The sequence below is a fragment of the Aspergillus udagawae genome, assembly GCF_001078395.1.
Source record: "Aspergillus udagawae IFM 46973 DNA, scaffold_8, whole genome shotgun sequence".
Classification (NCBI taxonomy): Eukaryota; Fungi; Ascomycota; class Eurotiomycetes; order Eurotiales; family Aspergillaceae; genus Aspergillus; species Aspergillus udagawae.
In genome coordinates, this window is record NW_025091271.1 from 772,920 (window position 1) to 790,400 (window position 17,481).

The following is a 17,481-nucleotide window of genomic DNA, read 5'->3' on the forward strand; positions in this document are numbered from 1 at the left end:
TGGGTCTACCGATGGTTTGCCCCGCCATGAAGGACCCAGAGGTCCAAAGAGCCATTCAGGGAGCTCGAATCGAGACAGTCAGAGCTGATATTTATATCATTCGTAGGACTAGGTTGGCCATGCCAGCTAAAAATAATAACAGGAGATCAAATGGTTTCGTCTTCCTGGCGGTCAGCGGTGAAATACCGAGGGGTAGCTAGAAGTTAAAGATAGAACTTCCCAAGCTTCAGCTCTCGTTTCAACTACACCCCGCACTCCTCGAAACAAATTATCCCCTCTCTTTCTCTCCTTATTTCTCCTTCTCAACATCCCCTTCATCTGATACCCTTTGAGGACCTTATCAAATCATCAGTATGGCCGCAGCTATCAAAGAGACGGTCTCCAACTTCATGGAGAGGTTCCATGGTCATCCAGAGAACGTTCCCCGTGAACCATCCGCTGAAGAGTTCCAGCAGCTTAGACAAAAGTACACCGATGCAGGCCAAGGACATGTCTTCGCATTTGTTGATGAATTACAAACCGTCGAAAAGTCCCAGCTCTTTCACCAGCTATCGAACTTCGACCCTATCCTAATTAATGAACTCGCGGACAAGGCTCTGAACCCTCCCAAAGCCGAAAATGGCCCCGCTTCGCTTGAACCTTTGCCGGACGTCGCCACTGCATCGATTCTCGACTCAGATCCCAAGGATATCGAACAATGGTATGAAGAGGGGCTCAAACTTGTGGCGGGTAACAAGGTTGCGGTCGTCCTGATGGCAGGTGGACAGGGAACCCGTCTGGGAAGCTCCGCGCCAAAGGGCTGCTTCGACATCGGGCTTCCTAGTCACAAGTCGCTTTTCCAGATCCAGGCGGAGAGGATCGCTAAGCTCCAGCTACTTGCTCAGAAGACTTCGAGCAAGGAGGCTGTCATCCCTTGGTATGTCATGACCAGTGGACCTACCCGCAAGCCCACGGAGGAGTTCTTCGAACAGAACAAATACTTCGGATTGAACAAGAGCGATGTCATCATCTTCGAGCAAGGTGTTCTGCCATGCATCTCCAACGAGGGTAAGATCTTGATGGAGAGTAAGTTCAAGGTACGTTTCACAGTCGCATACTAAAATTTTGCTGCGGTTGTAGGTTTCTGACAGGGAGAAAATAGGTCGCTGTTGCTCCTGATGGAAACGGTGGTATCTACCAGGCCCTTCTTACTTCCGGTGTGCGAGAGGATATGCGCAAGCGGGGTATTGAGCATATTCACACATACTGTGTCGACAACTGCCTTGTCAAGGTGGCGGATCCTGTGTTCATTGGTTTTGCCGCATCGAAACAGGTTGATGTCGCTACGAAAGTAGTCCGGAAGCGCAATGCTACGGAGTCGGTCGGTCTGATCCTGCAGAAGAACGGCAAGCCCGATGTTGTCGAGTACTCTGAGATCGACAAGGAGACGGCGGAGGCCAAGGATCCCAAACAGCCTGACGTGCTCAAGTTCCGTGCGGCTAACATCGTCAACCACTACTACTCCTTTAAATTCTTCGAATCCATCGAAACTTGGGCACACAGACTACCTCACCATGTTGCCAAAAAGAAGATTCCTTGCATCAAGGAGGATACTGGCGAGTTCTTCAAGCCGGAGAAGCCCAATGGTATCAAGCTGGAGCAGTTTGTCTTCGATGTCTTTCCCATGACTCCCTTGGAAAAGTTCGCTTGCATCGAGGTTCGTCGTGAGGATGAGTTCTCGCCATTGAAGAACGCGAGGGGCACTGGTGAGGATGACCCCGACACCAGCAGGCGGGACATTATGAGCCAGGGACAGCGCTGGATTGAGAAGGCCGGGGGTGTTGTCATTACTGAGGGCGATGCCGTTGGTGTTGAAGTGTCTCCGTTGATCAGCTATGTAAGTTCCTCCCTTCCCCCTTCATTTCCAGTCACTTTAAAGAATCCTTGCGCTGATTAAGGCAAATTTCTATAGGGCGGAGAGGGTCTTGAATTCCTGAAAGGGCGCGAGATTAAAGCACCAGCTTTCATTGAAAAAGAAGAATAAAAGAGCCATGATGCTCTTGCTATCATTTTCTGTCAGATTATTATAGGTATATCTTCGTCATCTGCATCAGTATGTCATACACAACCGAAGCCGCTCGCTCGTATGCGGGCTACGCTATCCGGTATGCTGGATCACTGACCGCAGCTGAGGAGCTTCCTACCTAGAGATTTGCATCCCTTTCCAGTTTCCATTAGCCGGTATCAAAGGTTGCATTATGAGAATGTCCCTAGTCTACTTTGCATGATTAACCTCCCAGGAATGGAGCACATCCGCTAACAGCAGCTGCTCGTCAGTAGCAGCAGTTGTGTAATCTCAGAATCCTTAGCCGAAAATAAATACAAGCAGTACACTTTACTCTATAGACGTACCGGCGAGGTATTCCTCTCGATATCAATAAAAGACGAACTAAAATATATACTTCTACTTCTCCATATAAAAGCTCAGAGAAGCTCTATCTAGCGTTAGCTAGCCATAGCATCAGGAACGTGTGCCTCAGGCCTTGCGCAATCTGGGGAGTTTGCAACCTTACGCAATACGGAAAAGCCCGGGAGCTAAAGTTTTTCATGTTTTGCCCTCAGAACAAAAAGCCCTGCGAAAAGAGCATGGTCACTGTCTTGCTTGGCTAAATCGCTTGATTCAATTCAGTTACTATCTTCTTTCACCTCTCTTTGTGCATTATCAGGGAATATAAGGTTCTTCCCATCTTTCTTTTCGTTCCTCTTGTGGTTTGGAGGGATTGGAGTGCTGTGAGGGTTCAGTTTGAGCTGCATTGTAAGTTAAACCTTTTTTTGTGTGTCTCTCTCTCTTTTTCGGTGTTGGTCGCTTTTTCTTTGTCAGCCCACTTTTTCGAGTCGAGAGAATAGTGGGCTGATGGAAGCGCTGCGCATCCTCCAAGGTTCTCAAGCTGACAGCCAAAATAGACCTATTGAGAAGGAGATTGAAGATCGTTGGTTTTTGAAGAGTGAGTATTAAATAAATTGTCTTCGCGACCCGGACCTTGTTTGGCGTGCGTGGACTGGCTTTCGCTGCTATGTTCCCTTCGGAGATAGTGTCGCATTGTCATCGACTTGCCAATCCCATATTGAGAGATTGGACAACGATGAGTCGGTCCCGACAGCATACACTGCACTTTGTTGTTACAATAAAGTTTGAGATTGTCTCCGAAGCTTCCAAATGCTATGCATCATACATCCGACACAATCAATGCGCAACAGCCGCCTTCAGCAGCGGGGTTTCTGCAAAACGGCATCAGCGGAGCTGACGGAAGATGCATTATATAGCTTAACCTACCGGAAAGATGTTGCTGTCTCGTCGTGCCTGCTACAAGTGTGGCAACATTGGTCACTATGCTGGTTAGTGCAAAGCCGGAGGGAAGAATTTTGGACTAGGACGACTGTCGCTGACTGACGTAGAGGTCTGCTCCTCGTCCGAGCGTCTCTGCTACAACTGTAAGTGCCTTGAATTAAGGAGGGCGTTTTCAGAATACCTTGCTAATGTGTCAATCCCCTGTCAATTAGGCAAGCAACCTGGTATGTACCTTGCGTGCTACCTGCCCCCGAACCATATGTCTGACCCCAAACCATATGTCTGACCCCAAACCATAGGACATGAGTCCAGCAGCTGCCCGCGTCCTCGTACTACCGAGAGTAAGATCTTCCAATCTCAGGCTTTGGAAAGCGCAAGGATGTTGACTCATCGATAATAGCCAAGCAGTGCTACAACTGCCAGGGACTAGGCCACGTTCAGGCCGATTGTCCTACTTTGCGTCTCAACGGTGGAGCTAACGGCCGCTGCTACAATTGCAACCAACCCGGCCATCTCGCTGTACGTCGCTGTCGAACATACTCTCTCTTCTATCTTTTGAATTCGGCTAATTTAGATGGTGCTCCAGCGCAACTGCCCCGCTCCTGCTTCTGGTGCCGGTCGTGGTGCCGGTGCTCCTCGCGGGGGGTTTAACGGTGGATTCCGCGGTGGATATGGTGGTTACCCTCGTGCCGCTACTTGCTACAAGTGCGGTGGTCCCAACCACTTCGCTCGTGACTGCCAAGCTCACGCTATGAAGTGCTATGCCTGTGGCAAGCTTGTAAGTGCTCTCACATGCATGATCTTTGACCAAGGCGTTAGCTGACACACTGAAGGGTCACATCTCCCGTGACTGCACCGCCCCTAACGGTGGTCCCCTGAGCTCTGCTGGCAAGGTCTGCTACAAGTGCTCTCAGGCCGGCCACATCTCTCGCGATTGCCCTAACAACGAGGCTGCTAACCAGCAGCCTGCTGAGTCGGCTACTGCTCCTGCTGCCGCTGCCCCCGCTCCTGCCGCTACCACTGCCGCCGCTGAGGCCAGCGCCGAAGCTGCTTCTGTTCCGGCCCCTGCCCCCACCGCCGCTGTCGCTTAAACGACCACCTTTATCTCGTCTACGAATCCCGCTTTAAGGGAAGCCCATTTTTACTCCTCCTTTTTGTATTAGGGTTTTGCGGAACTCGGTCTTGATATCTCCTTTCTTTTCCTCTCACGTTTCTTCCATTGCATATATTATGCCCCCGATTTCAGGTTTCTCAGCACCGGCCTTTTTTATCACTATTATGTATACGACGAACAAAAGTTTCACGATGTCCCTAGGTTCCTGACGACTTGGATCCTACACATGGCTCAAGGTTCTCATGATTGGCGTCTATTGTTCTCCCCGGGTATCTTTCTCATTTGAATCATGGTGCGGCAAGGAAAGAAGGAGACGAGGCGAGGCGAAAGGTTAATTGAGCGCAGGAGAGACATTGGTGGACCGGAGTGAGCGTGTTGATATGCATAAGAAGGGTTGACAAGACGGTACGGACGATTTTTAATGTGCTGAAAATTGTGAAAGACAAGGTCACTGGCGCGGTGTGGCGACCTCATTTGCTCGTACTTACTGCCTCTCTTATGCTTATCCTGATGGATAGCCGAAAGAAGGAAAACCCCAGAATCCATCAAACAGATGAAACTTCAACTTCATGAAAGTGCTGCTCTTCCTGCCTATGCTACGCCTTTACGACCACGTTTTACTCTCTGTTGGCCTTGGACGACTCTTCCACTCCCACTGCAGCCTCAAGTCTTGAGGATTATTTGCTCCGTGCCCTGCACGTCTTTTCTTCGTCATTATTAATACTTGAGGCCTGGCTGCTCTGTGTTGAGTTTGTTCTGGTCTTGTAGCCCCGTTTCCTGTTACGGTCAAACCCCGTGACGACCGGTCTACCTTGCGTCTTCTGCTTCCTCCCAGTCCTGTACCAGATCTCTTCTACTCTGGACTCCAGCTGATCCTACTATATATTGTTCCTGTTATCATCCTATCATTTTCTTCTCGTAAGTAGCCATTACGAGCACTTGATAAGTCATCATGCCGGAATCGGAATCAGGGGATGAGTTTAACGACGATGTAGAGTCTCCTTCCCTTTTCCTGTCTTGCTTGCTGAAATACCAGGTCGCGTTATATGCGACCGATGTGCTAGACCTCAACAGACGGTTAACCCTTAGCCACTCCAGGCCTTCATTGTCGATATCGACAGCATTCAGGCTCATGGTACACCTTGTCCCACCGGTGCATTCCCATTCGAGCTGACTGTGCTGAAGGTATTGGCGCTGCAGATATCACTAAGCTCAAGGCAAATGGTTTCTATACTGTTGCTGTAATGCGCCCCCTCTGCTTCGTCTATGCTGTTATGTTGTCCTCATATGAACTCACTCTCTTCATAGTCGGTTCACGGTGCCACCCGGAAGACGCTTCTTAAGATAAAGGGTTTCAGCGAGGTCAAGGTCGAGAAGATCAAGGAGGCTATACAAAAATGCTTGGTAAGGACTACCATGAAACTTCTGCACCGAGAGTCACAGTGAGAAGCTCGTCTGACATTGCTTAGCCAGCTGCATCGGGTTTTATAACCGCTATGGAGTTAAGTCATCAACGCAAGCGAGTGGTCAAGATCTCAACGGGAAGCAAGCAGTTTGATTCAATTCTGGGAGGGTGAGTTACCGGGATTGTACCGGACTTGCAACTCTCTGACTTCTCCCTAGTGGTTTCCAGAGCATGAGTATCAGTGAAGTCTTTGGAGAATTCCGTTGCGGTAAAACGCAGCTGTCTCACACAATGTCTGTCGTCGCCCAGCTTCCTAAGGAGATGGGTGGTGCAGACGGTAAGGTCGCCTATATCGACACCGAAGGCACCTTCAGACCAGAGCGCATTGCTCAGATAGCAGAGAGATTTGGCGTCGATCCCGATTCTGCTCAGGAAAATATTGCTTACGCTCGAGCTCTGAACAGCGAGCATCAGCTGGAACTACTCAATACGCTGAGCAGAGAATTCGCTGGAGGCGAGTACAGATTGTTAATAATTGACAGTATCATGAATTGCTTCCGAGTGGATTACTGCGGACGAGGAGAACTCGCGGACCGTCAGCAAAAGCTGAACCAGTTCTTGATGAGACTTGCACATATGGCTGAAGGTTTGTAGTTGTCAATATCCTTCACGATACTTTACAGAACTAATCCAGACATTTTCTCTCTCAGAGTTCAACGTCTGTGTCTTAATGGTATGTTTACTTCCTCTTGCAGCGAACCAAGTCTCACATCAATCTGTAGACAAACCAAGTCCAGAGTGACCCCGGCGCCAGCGCTCTATTTGCGGGAGCTGATGGCCGTAAGCCTGTTGGTGGTCATGTCCTTGCGCATGCATCCACGACCAGAGTCCTCCTTCGCAAGGGTCGTGGTGAAGAACGTGTGGCAAAGATACAGGACTCTCCAGGTTTGTATCTTCCGACGCTTTTAACAGAGCTGGCCTGACTGTCTAAAGACTGCCCTGAGCGAGAGGCGACTTATGTGATTACCAACGGTGGTATTAATGATCCAGACAAGGTCTAAAATATGAGATTGGTGGTCTCCATGCAGAGGAGAAAAAGAGCATACAATTTCAATACAGAAAATCACACCCAGCGAGGGAGAGCGGCAAGTGAGCAGATGTTAGATTATTATGAGATGTCCTAGGTATATTTGTTTGAGTGGATCTACCATGTGCAGCAATTCCAATGTGCACAGTAGTTATGGGTTGTCGATCCTGTGTGGTACTCCGCCTAGTCTCCGCCTTCCCAAAATTATTCTAATTTTCCGCTAGAGCAAAACTTCTCAGTAACCAAAAAGAAGGTATTTCTTCGCCGCGCAATTATTTCGTTCGTAGCGACAGCCGGTCGCCCATCTTTATCAGGCTGCCAAAATGAAGAAGCAGTCTCTTGAAATAGCAGGTTACGCAATCCTGCCGGTTCAACTCCCCGAATCACGAGCGTTTCCAAAGCCTGCAACACATTACCTCTACCTCCGGCCTCACGAGCCTCGCATTCCCGATGCAGATTCTCCCCGTTCTCTTTTCGTCGTCAATGTGCCGATAGACACGACCGAGCTACATCTGCGCCACTTGTTCGGTACGCAGCTCTCCGCGGGTCGAGTCGAAAAAGTTCATTTCGAGGGAGTCCCGACGAAGAAAGGTTCCGTGGCCATTACACAGGGAAGCGTCTCGAAAAGCAGGAAGCGGAAGAGGGTTACGGTAGACGAACTGCAGGACCAACTCGACGACATTGCGTTACCATCAACATGGGACCGAGAATTGCAAAAGAGCGGTGCACACGCCGTAGTAGTCTTCGCGGACAAGTCGAGCATGGAAGCCAGTTTGAAAGCTGCGACCAAAGCCGCAAAGAAGGGCGCGAAGATTGTTTGGGGAGAAGGCGTCGAGGATAGATTACCTGCTCTAGGGCTCCAGCGGTATCTCAACCACAGTCAGGCTTGTTACCCGAATCGGGCTGACCTGCTTCGCACGGTGAACGACTTCATGACTGTGTTTACGCAGGTCGCGGAGGGTCGTAAGCGTGAGGAGGCTCGCAGGGCTCAGGAGCCGGACGAGGATGGGTTCATTACTGTCACGAGTGGGCCGAAGCTTACGTCTATTGCGCATGAAGAAGAGGCTCGGGCACTGGTTGAGAAGCAGAAGAAGAAGCAGGAGGGTTTGGAGGACTTCTACCGGTTCCAGTCGCGTGAGAAGAGGAAGGAGAGACAGAACCAGTTGCTGAAGAGGTTTGATGAGGACCGGAAGAAATTGGAAGAAATGAAGAGACGCAAGGGGAAGATTAGGGTGAGTCATTTCCCTCGCTCGTATTCTGGTACCTTTTGACTGACTACTCTGCAGCCTGAGTGATGTCCCCTGTTCAATATGTTCAACAAAATATCTCGTTTAGCATGGCGTTTAGGACGGTTGGGCCCGAAAAGTTTTCTTTCACAAGATAGAGAGGGTAGAGGACTGAAGGTTATTGAGTACATGTGAGTCAATCCTTCTCCTATTCTTTCGTTTTCCGCTTGCCCAATTCAATGATGAGCACGCTGGGGCCAGAGTAGCAAGACTCATTTCGATGTCATGCAATGCCTTCAAAAACCAGCGATAAATGAAATCTTCTCACCTCTGAAGAATGGAGCCCTTTCTCTATATTGCGCTTGTTCTTTGGCACACCCATCACAATATGCTAACGCATTTTATCCAAATAGATGTATACATTCTTGAGGCTTTTCTGGTAAATATTAGATACCTTAGGACGTTCGAGAAGAAATACAACGCGGATCTTTAGATCCGCCATGCCGGCGATTGTTGATGATTATTTCGTACTTGGCTGTATCATTCTTGCTCCTATACAAGCCTTACTATAGATACCTATCCACCCTTGTTTTGAGACCGAGCGACTCAGACCCTGCCGTCTTTCTCATCCCATGTAGACATGGTAAAGCCAGCCACATGGGAGTCGCGCACAGACCAGTTGGACAGAAAGGCTTGGCAATGACATCTTCAACCCAACATCATATGACCGATCACGGTGTCTGAAGCATTATTGCCAGCTACGTACTTTTCGCTTGTGAGCTAACGGACTATTAAATTAGAAGAGAATAATGAGAGTGGCGTACCATATCTGGTTGAATCATATACGTGGTTGAACGGAATATCAGCCCCGAAGATATATCGAAGCTGCACCTTGAGCCTACCATTGTTCAGAACTACAGCATTCAATATAAACTATCGGCGAGTGTTGGAGTGTTATTATAGCCTACTCAAGTCTCTCCGTCACATCACAATCAATGGCATCAACCGCAGCTGATGGCCCTGGGGCCGGGGGCTTCATGCAACCATCTATTCCATCACCTGCACCGTCATCTATGTGGAGCTCAACAGCGACTCCAGTGCTCCCAAAGCCAAGATCACATCCCCTCAAGGCGGGGTCGATGAAAGAGATGACCGTCATCAATCATATTGACATGCAACTTTTGAAAATCAATCGGCGGCACGCCAAGAAGTTCAGCAGCACATACGACGACCAGTCACAGCAAGACCTGGAAAGAGGCTACGAGAGCTTCCAGGAAGTAGCGAAGGATATCGAAGGACTCATTGATGTTCTCTGGGTTAGCGGAACACGTATGTCTCTGTCGAAATGATTGAATAAAACGAAGTTTCAACTGACGGTTTCCCAGCATCGCTGCAAATACCGTACATGATATCTCTGGCGGTGTTGGTCAACTCATATCTCCCGGATTTTCCTTTCTCACCCAAGCCGACTTTCCGCCTATTGAGAAAGCTGGACTCGGTCTTTGCTTCTCTGCTGCTTGGGGAAGATGTCGAGTCCGGGGCTCCGCTGTCTGGGTTCGAAAATAACCGGAACCTCATGTCCATGACGGAGAAAGTCCGGGTTAAAAGTATTGCTGAGACATGTCGGGTTGCTGTTGTGGAAGCCAGGGAGAATGACAAGTCCGAAGCAGGGGAGGAGGAGGACGATGACGACGAGAACTCGAGTGATGATGAAGATGAGGATGAGGATGGTGCTTATGGTACGGAAGAGTACGAAAGTATTGGGAGGTGGGAGATGGAAACTGCCAAGGTCTACGAGAGGACGATTGAGCTGCTCGGGGATGAATTGGGAGGGAAAGTGGGCGAGTTCTGCGATAGTAATTTTGCAGCTGGTGAGTTGAAAGAAGCATAGGTGAATTGAAAGATGTTGCACTCGTTCTCTAGACAGAATTCAGATTAGTAGACCGGTCTCAATACGTCCAATTCAACCTGGGTCTTCCGGCCCTGTGAGTGCTTGATTAAATAGTATACAGTTCGTTTTTGGGGATGTACTCGGTTGAATTTGATAAGCTACGCTAAACAAAGCTCGCTATCGACACAAGCCAGCGCAGTCCTCTTTCTTCCTTTTCTTAGCTCAGTCGCTACCGCTATTCTCCCATGATTCGAGGAAATCGCGTACAAATCACTTGTTGAGCTGTTGCCAGCAACGAAAAGAGTTTTCTAGGAGCGTGGACAAGACACTCTCCATTTCATGAACAAAGCGAGATTTGAACGTTTCAGGAGGGTTGTTTGAGAAAGGGCAGAAGGACACACTTCTATAAACTGCTTCAAAGCGTTCTAGTCGTTGTGAGAGTATAGTCAACTGTCCCCGGAGCAAGGAATACTTGAGTGATATTTCAAATCCAATCAGTATATTCTATCTTCCTGGAATCCCTGTCGGGTGGTGTGATGACTGATTAAGTGTCGGCTTGTTGGGCAGCATTGTAGTATCCGTTCCATGGCTCGATTATTACATTATAAATGCGCTTTGGAGGGATGATCTGTCGGATGAAAGATGGCCTTGAAAAGCACGATGACTTTTGTGTGAGTCTGAGCGCGTATGCAATGTCGACAAAATCCTTCGAAGCTGTGACCAGTCGCCAGGGCGTCCAAGAAGCAAACCTGAGGCAGGCTAAATTATGACAATACATATCTTAGTAATGTTCCATATGTATGTACCTTAGGTAGGTTGGTATGGAACGCATACCTAGGTTACGGACAGACGCATCCAAGACCTGGTGGGCATTTGCATGAGTTGAGGGTCGAAATATCTGCAAGGGGCCTTGCATCCTGGGGTACGAGATTGGTATTCCACCCACTACTATCTACAGACTTAGTACGAGTTATTTAACGCAGATTGTGGCATTGGAAAAGGATGTGCAAGGCGAAAGTGACTTCAGAGTTGATTTTTCCATCGAGAATGGAAAAATAAGCTATGTCATGGACCTGAACATCAAACTCAACTCTCCGTAGGAAGTGATGTTGACAGCTCAGTAAGGTAGTGGTCGGTACAATATGCAAGGACGACAGAGAGCCTTAGAAGCAGGGATGTCATGCATCCACCACAGTTGAACGGAATTCAAAGCCGAACGCTGTGCTTGTGTAATGTCCCTTACTCATGCTCAAGTCCCTACTGCTACATGACATTGATATTTGTGGTGTTCAATCAAAGGCCGAAGAGGCTGTCGCGTTTGTGTCAGTCCTAAACTGACAGGAGGTCGCGTCGCGTACGCGTGCCACGAAATAAGAATTGAGAAGGCTTCTCGAATGTCAAAGAACCGAGTTATCACACAGCTTGGGATTTGATACAACTACGTAATATCAATTGCGGAGCACAAATATGCAGGACTATGAATCCTTGTACTGAAAATTCATGCGGCTGAAGTCTGTTAACTCCAAAGAACGCCAATCTCTGCTTCTTTGGCTGGACACGTACCTTACAGTGCCCAGAAGGCTAGGCCGTACACGGAAACCAGAACGCATACCGAAATTTTACTGTTCGAGTAGCTTAACTAAGGCAACGCCAGACTGCAGGCTCCAGCCAATGATACAATCATACCAGAGTCTCCAATTATTTCATGGATGTGGTTGTTGGTGGAGTTCAGCTGGCTTCCTACCCTCTCTTTTTTCACGTAGGTTGGACGTGAAAGGTGTACAGTAAGTATCTCAAAGACACCTACTGTCAGGCCTCGTGGATAGGGCGCTGCCTGCTGGTTGCTGGCTTAGACACTACTATGCCTGTGCCTCTTGGTAGGAACTACAGTTATCAATGGATTTACCTTGCTTCTTAATATATGTACTGACAGACAGCCCCAGTGCTGTGCAAATAATAATGAAACCATCGACCATGGCTCTGGGGCATAAGAGTGGGTCATTTTTCAGCCTTCCAAACTTCAAAGACCTCATTTCTCTCTCTTTGGCTACCGGTCCTGTCCAGAAGCTCATGGCTGAAAGAGTTTGGTAAGTGGCCACATTCCTTGTCCTTGAGTTCTCAGAGCCTGAAGATGTTCAGCCATTACTGACTTGTACAGGGATACAAGAATCTTTGGCACTGATTGGTGCCTACACTTCTAAGCTGAGTCCACCTTTCCGCTTCTACACTGTAGGCGGAGTCAAGGAAATTTAATCCCAAGCCATGACTGCTGTGGCTGCGAACGGTATCTAACCGATCTGCGAAATTTCCTCAAGTTCTCACCAGTTTGAATGGCCGAGACAGAGGCGGAGCCATAAAAACCAACACTTATGACGATAAGATCCATGGACGCGGATGGGACCTCGACGAGTCAGAGTGCAAGAACAAGACGAAAAAAAACCTCTGGGGCTCCTTAGCCCCAGACTGCATGTGCATCGGTTCAGATCCTTGCAGATTCTGTGCAGCAGCATTAGTAATATTACCTTCAATCTCGACCAGTCTGTAATGTTACTGTACAGGGCTGGTTACAGCTTGAAGTAAGGTAAGAATGGATGTCTCAACTGTAGATGATATTCATCATCACTTGGATCTTCATATACAGCCTGGATGAACTACTCCAAGCCTGTAGGCCAGCTTGAGTTCCCTAAGCCTTGAGCTGGAGAATTTAACCTGTAGAGTAGCAACCCTCCTCAAGCTGCCCTGTTCAGATTCAATCAACGATATCGATACTATTAGTGTACCTAACGGATTATTTAGCAGTTACCTGACCCAAAAGATTACTGGCCGAGGCCTTCGCCACAGATATTGTGGAATGAACCATCACTAGAACTGTTCGTTCGGATCTGGATGTGTCCTTGCTTCCCAAGATATACTGTCGCATAGCCGAACTACCCATCTACGGAGTAGAAGAGTATTAGGCATCGTGATCAGGGCACTCGCTAGATGAGGGAGATAGTATTTGTAGGTTGGTCGGACCGTCGGAGTGAGGTAGGTTCCTGAATTTCGGTATGTAGTTTACGCCATATGTAAGTGACTTTGTGGTAAATCCCGGTATGGCCGCGATCCCACCATGAAATCCAGATCTATGGAGTGCGCTAGACTGTACCTTCTACCTAGATAGATACCAACAGCCTAGGGCGGCAGGGCCCTAGAGGTAAGACTGTAGAAGGCTAGGACTATCTTGGGCAGGTATCTACATTATTACACTTGAAAGCCTGAAAGCCTGAGCACAAACCCTATCTATCTATCTTGGCATTGAGTGGTTAACAAAGACAAAGACGAGGAGCCTAGGTGCAAAAATAAATGCTAGGAAAATAGTCCTGTAATTTAGAATGACCCTTCTTTTTCCTTTTTCCTTCTTCATTTTTACTTATTTTTCAGTATTGTCAGTTTTGAAAGAAAGAGAGAAGAGATTCGGCAAAATGCTGTCCCACACCTGGCATTATTGGTGCTGTAAGATGATGCGCCCCTCTCTCTTCCAGGCAACCCGTCCTGGTGTTCAGACCTGTAAGGTAGGGTATTATTATTATTACCTTACTAGCTATACCTAATTATTATTCTTTGAATCTTGTTTCGTTTGTCCGTTCGTCTAAGTAAGCTATTCTTTGCGTCTACTGTTCGGGTCTGCCCTACCTGCCTGCGTTAGGTTGGTTGTAATTATCTCCAGGCATTCTTCCCAATTTTTCCCTTTCCCTCTTCTTTTCCCTCTCTTCTCCCCTCCTTCATCGTCTGAAGAAGAATATCTGACTCTTCTACCCCTCCTCTTCTCTTTTCTTCGTAATCACTCTCCTTCCTTCTCCTGTTTCTTGTTCTTGTCGGAAAAGACGGAGTCGGTTTGCGGATAGTTCTGTTACCTCATTCTTGTGCCTTTTTCAACTTTTTTCTTCACTTTTACTTCTCCACTTCGCCGGTCTTCATCGTTCTTGGTGTTTCTCGTCTCGTCGTCGTCTTAACGAGTAGTCTCGCCTCCGCGCCACGCCAATCGACCGCATATCGTATTTTCTTTTTTGCCTCTGCGAAAAGAAGTCGAGTTTAAAGGCGCTTCTATTTGATATACCTGGTAAGCCATAATGAGTTTTCTTTGCGCATTACGTCGACCCGCACGGTCCCTATCGTGCCATCTTCCCTCTCATATACCATCCCTACTGTTCAAAAGCGGTTGTGCACCTCTTGAAGTTCAGACCTTCTGCTCTGGGGTCTACATTCTTTCACGGCTCAATTCCCTCGCCGTCGCTATTGAATACCGCGCGGGCGTCACGAGGTTCGTCTTAAGAGTGTCCGTTGGCGCCGCCCACCACCTGCGCAAAACCGATTATCCTTTCGCCTTGACAGAGAGGAGCCCGATACATGTCGGACAGTCGGACCAACTCATAACGTCTTTCGATCGTATCTTCGTCTTTATCAAAAATACAATCCATTGTTATGGCTTTTGGTCCGACGGAAAACTTTCTGTCTGAATTGGCGGGGACGGTCGCAACCGGAGTGAACTTGAACCGGCGTTGACGAAAGCGGCCGCAACCTGGCTGAGACGCTGCTTCACGCTTCACAATACTCAATCGGTTTTCTTTTGGTCGCTTCGCTTAGCAAAGCAGCATTCCGACTTTCCCGTCACTTTTGGAGCTTCAGTCGCTGCAATCTTCGTCTTGGCAATTAGTGAATCAGTGAGAGCGCTGCGCTGAGTCGAATAACGGGGATTCGTGCCTCGACATTGTATGACATGCTTTGGAAATCGGTCGCCGGTATCTGCCTCGCGCTATACTTCAGCTTCAGTCACTCAGCGCTCGTTTCTTGAATTCTGCGATCTCCAGCCTCACTTTGCAGTCGCTCGTCAGATTATTGTTTCAATCGCAATCTTCTTGTGATTTTCTGAAGCATTATCCGCCATTGCGTCAATTCTATCTCGGCTTCTAAATCCTCATTTTTACTAACTACTACTTGTGTATTCCTGACAGGGAGCGAATTAGTTTTCTTTCGAGTATAAACGAGCGTACGCTGTTCTCTCCTTAACGACTCCCAACGAACTTTCGGTTGAACGAGCCGTTTTCGGGATAGAAAGATTTCGTGCTTTGAACTTCAGTTTCGAGGTACGTAAAGTCGCCAACTTGACCTTCCTGTCACGTCTGCGCCGTCACACCATCATTATATTCGATGAGAGCTATTTACGCGTTTTTTGTTAGTACTAATTGCTATGTTTCCAGATAACGTTAACGTGATTCCTATCTTTACGACCATCGGAGTTTAGTCAACATGTCTTTCCAAAACTTTGACTCTTTCCAAAACCAGCACCCGTCAGCCGACGCTGCTGCTGCTGCTCCAGGCGCTCCAGCAACTGCGGATACCACCATGACCGGCCAGACTGACCCCACCACTGGCTCTTTCCAGGGCCCTGCCCCCGGCGAGCCCTCGGCCGCTCCTGTGTCTCAGCAAGGCAATGAGGGAAAGACCACTCTCTGGTACGCTTAGCCTCGATCATCGCGCTTATGCGCATATTAGAAAAGATGTGAGCTCTTTTTTGCTGACCACGCTTCAGGATGGGCGAGCTTGAGCCTTGGATCGATGAGAACTTCATCCGCAACCTATGGTTCCAGATGGGTGAGCAGGTCAATGTCAAGATGATCCGTGACAAGTTTTCTGGGTGAGTTTACGGGAAACTTCTTCCTCTCTTGAAGGCGATCCTAATGTTGGTAGTAGGAGCAATGCCGGATATTGCTTCGTCGACTTCGCTTCCCCTGCCGCTGCTGCCAAGGCCCTCTCTCTGAACGGGACCCCCATGCCCAACACCAACCGCGTGTTCAAGCTGAACTGGGCCACTGGCGGCGGTCTTGCCGATAGAAGGTGAGTAATGTACAATGTAAATCTGGGTCTAACGGAGATTAACTTGTGCAGCCGTGACGACCGTGGTCCCGAGTACTCCATCTTTGTTGGTGATCTCGGCCCTGAAGTCAACGAATACGTCCTTGTTTCTTTGTTCCAGAACCGATTCCCGTCCTGCAAGTCCGCCAAGATCATGACCGACCCCATCAGCGGCATGTCTCGTGGCTATGGTTTCGTTCGCTTCTCCGACGAGAACGACCAGCAGCGTGCTTTGACCGAGATGCAGGGCGTTTACTGCGGCAACCGCCCCATGCGCATCTCCACCGCCACTCCCAAGAACAAGGGTCCTGGTGTTGTTCCGGGAGCCATGGGCATGCCTGGTCCCGCTGGCATGTACCCCCCAATGGGCGCTCCTCCCATGGGATTCTACGGTGCTCCTCAGCCCATGAACCAGTTCACTGACCCTAACAACACAACCGTCTTCGTCGGTGGACTCTCTGGTTATGTCACCGAGGATGAACTCCGCTCTTTCTTCCAGGGATTCGGCGAGATCACCTACGTCAAGATCCCTCCTGGAAAGGGTTGCGGCTTCGTCCAGTTCGTTCAGCGTCATGCCGCGGAGATGGCCATCAACCAGATGCAGGGATACCCCATCGGTAACTCCCGTGTGCGTCTCAGCTGGGGTCGCTCTCAGAACAACTCCGGCCCCGCTGGCAGCCCTTACCGCCCTGCTCCTCCCCCGCCTCCGATGTACCCCTCTATGGGCATGCCCCCAGCGCACCAGTACGGTGGTTTCGCGCCTATGAAGGTTGGTAGTCTCAATAATACTTCTGAAGCCCCTCGATCATCTGATGAAGCTCAGTTTGATTAACGAAGACTTGTACAGTAAAAAGCGTTCGTTATTCTGAAGCACCTGCAGGAGTTTTGCGTCATTCCAACGATGGGTCTTTTGTGTCATGACACGTTTGCTATTTATTACTGCGAAGGCTCCCCTCTATAGCTCTTGATGGGCATTCTCTCCTGTGCTACTCGTTTGATCTCGTATGAGCGCTTTATTCACCGCAAGATTGAGCTCTTCCTATTTAAACCTATCTCAATGTTCTTCGTCATGCCATTACCCCTTTCTTGTTTCTCTTGTTGCTCACCCATGCCCCGATGTCCCCGTCTATTCTCGTCATATTCGGCCCCTAGGTTACGTTGCTCATGTAACAGCAATTCAAATTGTTTATGCACTTTCACCCTTACCTTTTTTCGTCATTTCCTCCTGTCTCCTATACTCTTCGGGCAGGCATTCTGCGAAAAGTTCATCTCTCATGTCTTTCCCATGAAGCAATCAAGTCCATTCGTATTCCGCTATGAGGATGCTGCGCCATACTTTTTGCTAGACAGGTGGCCTGTACAACACCCTTGTTTGCCCTCCTGTTTCTTCGATTTAGGTTTCATGGAAGGTTATTTTTCTTTCCCACTCATTTAGCCTTTTCGTTTGTGCGCAAGAGGTCTATTTTGACCATGAAGTCGGGTGCTTTCCACAGGCATTGAGACGGAGGCGGATTCTCATCAGTTCATCGTCATACCAT

The 17,481-nt window shown here is 48.7% G+C and overlaps 6 protein-coding genes across 6 annotated transcripts; all 6 read left to right on the plus strand.

The window, feature by feature from the left end:
* Positions 1 to 353: 353 nt before the first annotated feature.
* Aud_009772 (UDP-N-acetylglucosamine diphosphorylase) lies at positions 354 to 2,023 on the plus strand (the record flags this gene model as incomplete). Its single annotated transcript, XM_043294621.1, has 3 exons — positions 354 to 1,076; positions 1,142 to 1,876; positions 1,952 to 2,023. The coding sequence occupies 3 exons, from the start codon at positions 354 to 356 to the stop codon at positions 2,021 to 2,023; spliced, it is 1,530 nt and encodes a 509-aa protein (XP_043150556.1).
* Positions 2,024 to 3,902: 1,879 nt separating this feature from the next.
* On the plus strand, positions 3,903 to 4,419 carry gisB (putative zinc knuckle nucleic acid binding protein; the record flags this gene model as incomplete). Its single annotated transcript, XM_043294622.1, has 2 exons — positions 3,903 to 4,106; positions 4,162 to 4,419. The coding sequence occupies 2 exons, from the start codon at positions 3,903 to 3,905 to the stop codon at positions 4,417 to 4,419; spliced, it is 462 nt and encodes a 153-aa protein (XP_043150557.1).
* A 975-nt stretch (positions 4,420 to 5,394) lies between these two features.
* On the plus strand, positions 5,395 to 6,908 carry Aud_009774 (recombinase DMC1; the record flags this gene model as incomplete). Its single annotated transcript, XM_043294623.1, has 9 exons — positions 5,395 to 5,433; positions 5,541 to 5,577; positions 5,628 to 5,683; positions 5,751 to 5,846; positions 5,912 to 6,015; positions 6,066 to 6,493; positions 6,558 to 6,580; positions 6,630 to 6,792; positions 6,841 to 6,908. 9 exons carry the CDS (start codon positions 5,395 to 5,397, stop codon positions 6,906 to 6,908), a joined length of 1,014 nt encoding a protein of 337 aa, XP_043150558.1.
* A 349-nt stretch (positions 6,909 to 7,257) lies between these two features.
* Positions 7,258 to 8,229, plus strand: Aud_009775 (putative ribosomal small subunit assembly protein; the record flags this gene model as incomplete). Its single annotated transcript, XM_043294624.1, has 2 exons — positions 7,258 to 8,166; positions 8,221 to 8,229. The coding sequence occupies 2 exons, from the start codon at positions 7,258 to 7,260 to the stop codon at positions 8,227 to 8,229; spliced, it is 918 nt and encodes a 305-aa protein (XP_043150559.1).
* Positions 8,230 to 9,155: 926 nt separating this feature from the next.
* Aud_009776 (general transcription factor IIH subunit TFB6 family) lies at positions 9,156 to 10,051 on the plus strand (the record flags this gene model as incomplete). The annotated part of the gene is made up of 2 exons (XM_043294625.1): positions 9,156 to 9,489; positions 9,546 to 10,051. The coding sequence occupies 2 exons, from the start codon at positions 9,156 to 9,158 to the stop codon at positions 10,049 to 10,051; spliced, it is 840 nt and encodes a 279-aa protein (XP_043150560.1).
* Positions 10,052 to 15,337: 5,286 nt separating this feature from the next.
* Aud_009777 (RNA-binding protein) lies at positions 15,338 to 16,775 on the plus strand (the record flags this gene model as incomplete). The annotated part of the gene is made up of 4 exons (XM_043294626.1): positions 15,338 to 15,543; positions 15,621 to 15,725; positions 15,782 to 15,925; positions 15,977 to 16,775. 4 exons carry the CDS (start codon positions 15,338 to 15,340, stop codon positions 16,773 to 16,775), a joined length of 1,254 nt encoding a protein of 417 aa, XP_043150561.1.
* Positions 16,776 to 17,481: the final 706 nt, after the last annotated feature.